Raw genomic sequence first — 7,759 nt, 5'->3', positions numbered from 1 at the left:
CCTCTCTCTCTCTCTCTCTCTCGCGGGCTAATTACATCGGCTGTAATCCGGCCGGAGATGGAGTTTAGACCCGAGTGTATGTGGCGTTCCTCCCTGTCGGGGATTGGATTAGTTTTAAGAGATTCCGCATGACAATTAAATTACGCGCGAGAGCTATTCTTGGAGGGCGAGTTATTTTCGCGTCGTGTTATTTTCACATCAAGTTCACTCGATTTTCAGCTAACCCACAGAGTGGAGTGCGCGGCATCTCATATATATATATATATATACCCTGCTGCAATATCAATCACCGTGTATGAAACCGGCTGCTGCCGGTGTATGGATTCGAGTTCGAGGAGATCGCAAATTGAGTTTCGTTAGTTTAATATACATCCGCCTCTCCTTCCGTCTCGCTCATTGCATTAATTCTATGAATATTTAATTGTGTACAAGAGATATAAATATTCCAGGTATTTAAAAAGAGAGAGTTTTTCCCTTCAAGTATTTAAATAATTATGATATGTAATCCGCGTCCGCATCTCCGTCAAAATCCTCGCGGTACAGCTTTATATACGGTCATCTCACGTCGCAGGGACGCGCTCTGTCTACGTGAAGCAACTTTGTTCGTCGGATACGCGCGGAACAACAGGCGCGCAGGCAATCTTATCAGGATACCGGCGCGCGAATTTACGTAATTCCTTAATCCGAGTGCCCTTCTCCCGGTGCACGTCGCGCTTATACAGGGCGGGCAAGAGGGTTTTAAACCGGTTTGTAACGGATCCGCTAATTTCGCGCATGCAGCGAGTGGATCTTCGCGGGCGCGAGAGGAACGAGAGGAGCGAGGCTCCTCCGATTTCGCTAGCTGGGGAAATTAGACGAGGAAGCGCGACGGGGATGTTATATATACTCACATCCCCGATCGCGTTATACATCGCGAACCGGTTTCGGATCTCGCGCGCGAGATCTCGAAAATAACGGAAAAAAAGGATGCGATTCTCGATCCGCGCGATACGAGAGAAAGAGAGAACAGGAGAGGATTAAAAAAAATAAGATGAAGAGGAGGAAGGAAAAGGACGAGGATCAGCTCGCGCTCGCAGGCTCGGCTCAAGCCTCGTAATCGATTCAAATCTGGGTTAAGTCGGCGATCGTTATACCTACTCGCGCGCGCACGGCGACGGCCGCGACTCTTTTTTTGCGTTTTTCAACTCTCGCGAGCGGAATAATGGATTCGCCGGAGACAACGATTACGATCTCTATCGCGGATCCCATGAATCTCTAATTGCGCGCGGCCGGTATTTAATGCCCACACCCACCGCCGCCGCCGCCGCCGGACGAGCGAGAGAGGCCCCCGCGAGCGCATGCAGGCGACGATTAAGAATCCTTCGGATTGCGCCGGCTGCGAGCGTAATGGCGTCGTTAAGTGCGCTAATGTGATTACTGGCTGAAAGGCGGCGGACGAGTCTCGCTGCTCGGCGACAAAAACCATACCGCCGGAGCGGATTTACGTTCGGAGCGAGGAGAGGAGCGGCGCAAAAATGCAGGTCGCGTGATGGAAAAACCAGCCGGAGAGGCCGCGCGCGCGCTCTCGGGTTTCTTCTTTTTCGTCCCTCCGCATCTCATCCCTTCTTATCGTCGCTTCTTCCAGTTCGTGCCACTTGCAAATAGCGCGAGATTATCAACCGGAAAAAAGCGCTATTACGAGGGGTCACAAAAGAGAGGAAGGCGCATCTTTTTATCCCAACTTATCCCAAACTCGACAACCCGCCGTCGCTGTATATTTCTCGTCGCCCGGATCTGCAACTTCTTCCTTTATAAAATGTATTTTCAAACGCTACGCGGACTAACTGGCGCAAATTGTATTTGCGTGACTCTTTCGAAAGATAAAAAAAAAACTTGTTAACATTTTTCAGAAACGCTGAAAAGAGAATGAGGTGATAACGCGCGGCGACGCGACGCAACGCGACGCGATGCGACGCGACGCGATCTCCATTTGAATACGTTAACACGTTTCTTATCTCGTAATTTCATAATTACACGACGCGCATCGATCGTTATACACACATCGGCCGCAAACGAGGAAATATACACGCGACAATAATTTCGCGATGCTGATAGTGGACTGCGACGGAGTGTACGCGGTAGCGGCGATAGCATTGGCCGCGGATGACTAATGCTATGTCTTTGGCCACCTTATACTTGATTTTTATATTCGTGCACGTGGCGCGTCCTCCGATCGGCGCTCGATTACATTTCGTTCACGTGTCTCACAACAGATAATCTAGGATTTTTTTTTATAATTAAACACACAATTTTTCTCATCACCGAGAACCGTCTTTCCCCCCTCCTCCCTCCCCCCTTATAAGGGGAGACTTATAAGTCTTCAAGATAGCACGTTTGATTGAGACTTCGGAATTTCTGCAACTATCTCTTGTGGGGAAAAAAAATGGTATACATCAGCTAGTTTAAAGTTTTTGTATTGTATGTGAAAACTTTTACAGAGGGACTGACATTATCTCTAACTCACGATGTATTTGGCTTTTCCATTTTTCTGGATATTCAATGTTGATAAACTCTAGAACTGGATAACCTACGTGTAAGAGTTATTGGGTTAGAAGTTTTATTTCTAAAGAACCCTGTTTAATTTGTGTAGCATTTCTGGGAAGATAGGCCTTCGATACACGTGTAAGAAGTTAGAACTTTATATTTCTAAAATATATCAAGATATATATGAGATCAAGATTTCTAAACTTTATTTTCGTATATTTTAAGCAATGCAACGCAAGCGACACCGAATAATTAAATATTATTATTATTATATATTATATATTATATAATATATAAAAATATATTACTATTAAACTATATATTTTCATATACAGTTTACGTATCGACATCTACATATCTTGACTCTCATTGTTCTTTTTTTTTCTTTCGATCCCATATTTTTATTTGTTCATATTTTATTATCATATTTTAATGACGTCACAATTTTACTACTTTGTGATTCAATCGTAATGATTATTTTTCCACGAAAAACATTACACAAAAAAGATTCTAAACAAGATAATTCTATTTCTTAACCTAAATTAATACGAAGATAAAATTGTCCACTGAATTTGCAACAAGGCCATTTTTATCTAAGAACTGGCTTACGTAATTTCACAGTTCTGTATAGTTTCTTGGCTGCGAGTCTCCGTGCCCAATTTGCATCGAGTTTCTTTCGTCGCCGGGAAGGCATACCATAAATCTGCGAAGGGGGCCTCGAGAATCCGATCTCGCTAGATCACCATCTACTTAGCGCGTCTAGCGGACGCTCGTTAATTCTGGTGCGAACAGGTAAAATTTACGCGCGATTTGTTGGCAGCGATTCCGCCGGTAGCGCGGCCGTGGCCCGACGTTCCCGTTGCATGAGTGCAACCGCTATTTCGGACGCTAATTATCGCACGGCCTGCCAAACGCTTTTTTTCTTCCGGCCACGCTCCCGCTCGATGAATCGCGTATTCCTAATTAACGGGACAACGCGCGAATCAACACTCCTCGAACGAGGTAGGTAGCGGAAAACCGAAACTGGGCCGAAGCTGCTGCTTATCCGACTTCGCGATCGCGACTTTAATTAGTTCTTAACTTCGAATTCGAATATCTTCCGAAAAAGAATTCGGGTGATCGTTATTGGAGAATTTTAAAAATCTCAAAAGGAAGAAATTAAAGACGTCGTGATTTTAAAAATCCTACGATTAATATATTCAAGATGTTTGATTTGATTTATCGGTAAAAGTTTTATTAAGAAAGTTCCTTCTGATTACGTTTGTATCTTTCGAAAAATAATTCGGGGGATCGCTATTAGAGAATTTTAAAATCTTAAAAAGGAAAAAATTAAAGGCTTCGTGATTTTAAAAATCCTAGGATTAACATGTTCAAGATATTTGAATTATTGATAAAAATTTTGTTAGGAAAGTTTCTTCTGATTATACGTTTGTATCTTCAAAAAATAATTCGGAGAATTGTTATTAAGAAATTTTAAAAATCTCAAAAGGGGAGCAATTCAGAAATTAAAGCCTTCGTGATTTTGAAAATCCTATATCCAAGATATTTGATTTGAGTTGTTGATGAAAATTTTTTTAAGAAAGTTCCTTCTGATTAGGTAGTTTGCCTCATTCCTAAGTCAGCGTAAATAATTATATAATAATATACCGATTGCGTTTGCGAAAATGTTTGCGGATGCATTATCGACGATAACTATGATTATAGACTTGAGTCTGCACGTTTCGCCTGAGAGTTAGGCTAATAGCTGAAATGTTGAAGTTAACAGATGCGAAAATGTAATAGCCCCGTTCGGCCTCGGACGAATCGCAGGCCGTCGGATAGGAAAGCGCGCGCGGCGGTAATGTGGACAGACCGGGAGGCGCCGTACACGCTCTCTAACACCAGTACAAGCTCTAAATAAGCTCGTTAAATCGTAAACTCAGTTATCCCCAAGATGAACCCGTAACTTAACCTCTCGCAACCCGAAAAGACTTTTATTGCGGCGCTAACAACCGCGAGATGGTTTGATTCGCTAAATCGAGTTTTCCGTGATGACACATGATGAAGTACGTGTCTCTTCTCGAAATATCAGACGTACGAACAATTGTTAGAATTAAATTATTCGAACAATTTAATTCCAACTTATAAAGAATAATAATAACTTTTAATAGAGTAGCTGATAAGGTACACTGATAAGGCGAGAGGGAGAGAGAAAGAGAGACAAGAGATAAGAATCAGACGAAAATTTGGAGAAAGCATTCTAGAATTCATATAAATAGCAACATTTCCTTAGGAACTTGACAACTTGTTTTTCAAATTGATTACACATTTCTCGAACGTTTTTCCACATTATATAATAAAAATAATATAATAGATATATATTGTTTATATTAAAAATAATATATGTTTTAACAAAATATAAAGACCTTCGAAAATCACATATATCTTCTCGTTGCTATCCTCAACTTTTTCACGCGGAATTACTCAAAAGATTGTTAATCTTCTACAAAACGGCCATTGAGAACTTTAGGAACAATCTATAATTGACAATCGTGGACGAAAATGCTGATTCATTGTGAAGGACGTAATTGAAAGCTATGAAAATCGTGAGGATGAACAAATTTTCTTGAGCACATTCTCATTCTCGACTGTACGGAATTAGGACCTGTCTTCGTGACGGACTACATTACGGTGCCTTACGTCACCGTGAAGATACGATTAAATTGTTTTACGACGATGTAGCAAAGTGCGTTCCACCGTTTACGAGCACATCGCTGCCGGGCAAGCGACGCGCGGAACGACGCGCGTTCGCGTTTATCACTTCGGCGTCTGACATTTCCATCAGCCTCGCTTCTTCTGCGCGTCCGCGTTACGTTTGCGACAGTTTATTTCTCGCGCACACTTTCACACTGTCGCTGTCGCTGTCGTGCGCCCCTTCGGAAATGTCAAATGTACAAATGCCACGTTAAATGTACAAAAGCCCCCGAGCGGCAGAAAGAACGTCGTGTGATCGCGGCTTCGAAGCCAACGACTCCATCTTGAATCGTGAAAAGCACGGTTCACGAAAAGTCACAAAAGTCAATTAGTGTTATCTCCATTATAGCGATATTTGGAGCGATTTAATGTTTACAAACGATTGAAGACTTCCTGTTTGTCAACGTTTTTATCTTATCACACACTTGGCTGGATTTATATTAGCCGTCATTATACTATATACATATATGTCAACAACAAGTGATTCATAGAATTAACATTCAGATAATTATTATCAATAAATAAGCTGAGAATAATCCTAATCACGCGATCGGACTTTTCTGAAATGTGGTTGCCGCTTCCGCTTTTCAAAAATTCTTTCTATCTGTTATAAAATTGTAGCCAAATGACAGCTTCTTTATCTTTTCCTAAAAGAACATCGCGCTTTGTGAATTCAATGAGAGATAGATCACACATATTCGATTTTATGGATCTCATGATTATGTTTACAAACAATAATAATATGCAGATATTATGGAAACAATATTGAGTAGTCTGTGACAGTAAACGCATCTCTCTTGACAATAAAAAATGGGTATTTTTGAGGAAGTTGGCGCGATTTCTATATCCATGAAAAAAAAAGAGACTCACGATGATCCAATGTTGATCCAGCAACGAATCCCTTGCCGGTTGGGCATTCTAGGCTGGTATTAGCGGTGGCAGCAGCGTTGCCGATGCCCTGCAGGTGGTAATGCCCGAAGGACGGACCCCTGGGCGCCATGATGGCCGCGATGCTGAAGTCCGTCGCTTTTCCCCTCTCCCCCTTCGTAGGCATCCCTCCTCGCGCGCGCGACGACGACACTTATACTCGTATACGCGTTCGGTCTCTCGTTACTCCGATCTTCTTACTCCGATCTTCTTTTACTCCGATCGATCCGCGCCGTCGCTCTCGTCCCTCACGTCCTTCCAATGGTTTTCTCTCACCGCGAAGTCCTCCGCTTTCCTCTCTTCTTTTAAGGAAAGTCAAGAGAACCACCACACCCTCACGTGCGACCAGGCATATTAAGTCTCTCTCGCCTCTCGTCTTTTCCTCTCCTCCCCTCGTCTCCTCTTTCTGTCACCAGACGTTCCTCCGTATCGACATGATGGCTCGCGAGAGGGGCGCCTCCACCTCTCCCCTCGAGGCAATCGCGAGCGCGGTTATCGCGAAGAGACTTCCGGAGGAGACTCGCGAATTGTCACTGTCCACCTCGATTACGAACGCTTTACGTCGTCACGGCGGTGTTGATCGTCGCTGCCGATTACTAGCCGCTGGACTTTACGAGGAGAACGTAACGGCGCACAACGCGTCTGCGCTGCTCGACTTCCCGGACTCCACTGGCTCGCCGTTCCTCCTCCCACGCGCCACCGACTACCCCACCACGGGGATACCGCGAGGCACGGTGGTTTCTCGCGCAGCGTAGCGCAGCCGGTGCCAAGAGAGGAGCTTTGCGCGCGCAGTATCGACCAGACTTTATAGGCGGGGCCTGGTGGTTGGCAGTGACGCTTAACCATTTGGACTTCTCTTTCACTTTGCCCCCCGTCGAACCATCGGCCGAACCATGGGGTCACGTGACGCGCACGAAGGCGGCGCGTGAGGGAGAGGCGCTTCTCCTTACTCGCCACACCCTGTAAACCAGCGACAACAACCACCACCACCACCACCACCATCACCACCACCACCACCACCACCACCACCACCACCACCACCACCACCACCACCACCACTACCACCACCACCACCACCACCACCACTACCATCACTACCCCACCACCACCGCCACCACCACCACCATCACCACCACCGTCGAACCTGACATCGACCTCCCCACCAACACGGTGACGGCGACGTGGGTATCTCGGAGTGGCGTGGCAGCGACACGGTGGCCGCGCAACGACGAAAGAGAGATCGATCGACCTCTCGCGCCGGATGGCTGGCGTTCGTATACGTATCTACGTATGTACCTCCGCCGCACTCTCGCAGTGGCGTAGAACACGAGGCTGCGCGAGGGGAGCAGGAGTCACGATGATCCGTTGTCTGTTGATTAACGCGAGCACCTAAACCACCACCACCATCACCACCGCGCGTACCAGTTTATAGATGCCTTCTAATTAGACGATTTATCCCTACCGGTACAAGTAAGACAGAGATCGGGAGAACGTTTGACTTGATGATCGTTGTAATCACGTTGGATCGTTGTACGAGTTTAACGAGTGGTTGAACGTTGCTCTGTCGAGCATGAAA

The 7,759-nt window shown here is 45.1% G+C and overlaps 1 protein-coding gene across 1 annotated transcript in view; it reads right to left on the bottom strand.

Annotated features, from left to right (window-relative positions):
- The window catches only part of LOC105450684 (T-box transcription factor TBX20-like), a 58,624-nt gene extending 52,314 nt beyond the window's left edge, over positions 1–6,310 (bottom strand). The window contains exon 1 of the mRNA XM_011690635.1: positions 6,127–6,310. Coding sequence (XP_011688937.1) covers positions 6,127–6,310 — 184 coding nt within the window. The remainder of the gene's footprint in view (positions 1–6,126) is intronic.
- Positions 6,311–7,759: the final 1,449 nt, after the last annotated feature.

The sequence above is a fragment of the Wasmannia auropunctata genome, unplaced genomic scaffold (genome assembly GCF_000956235.1).
Source record: "Wasmannia auropunctata unplaced genomic scaffold, wasmannia.A_1.0 LD336057.1, whole genome shotgun sequence".
Classification (NCBI taxonomy): domain Eukaryota; kingdom Metazoa; phylum Arthropoda; class Insecta; order Hymenoptera; family Formicidae; genus Wasmannia; species Wasmannia auropunctata.
The sequence above is the reverse complement of the archived record's forward strand: the minus strand, read 5'-3'. Positions and strand labels throughout refer to the sequence as shown.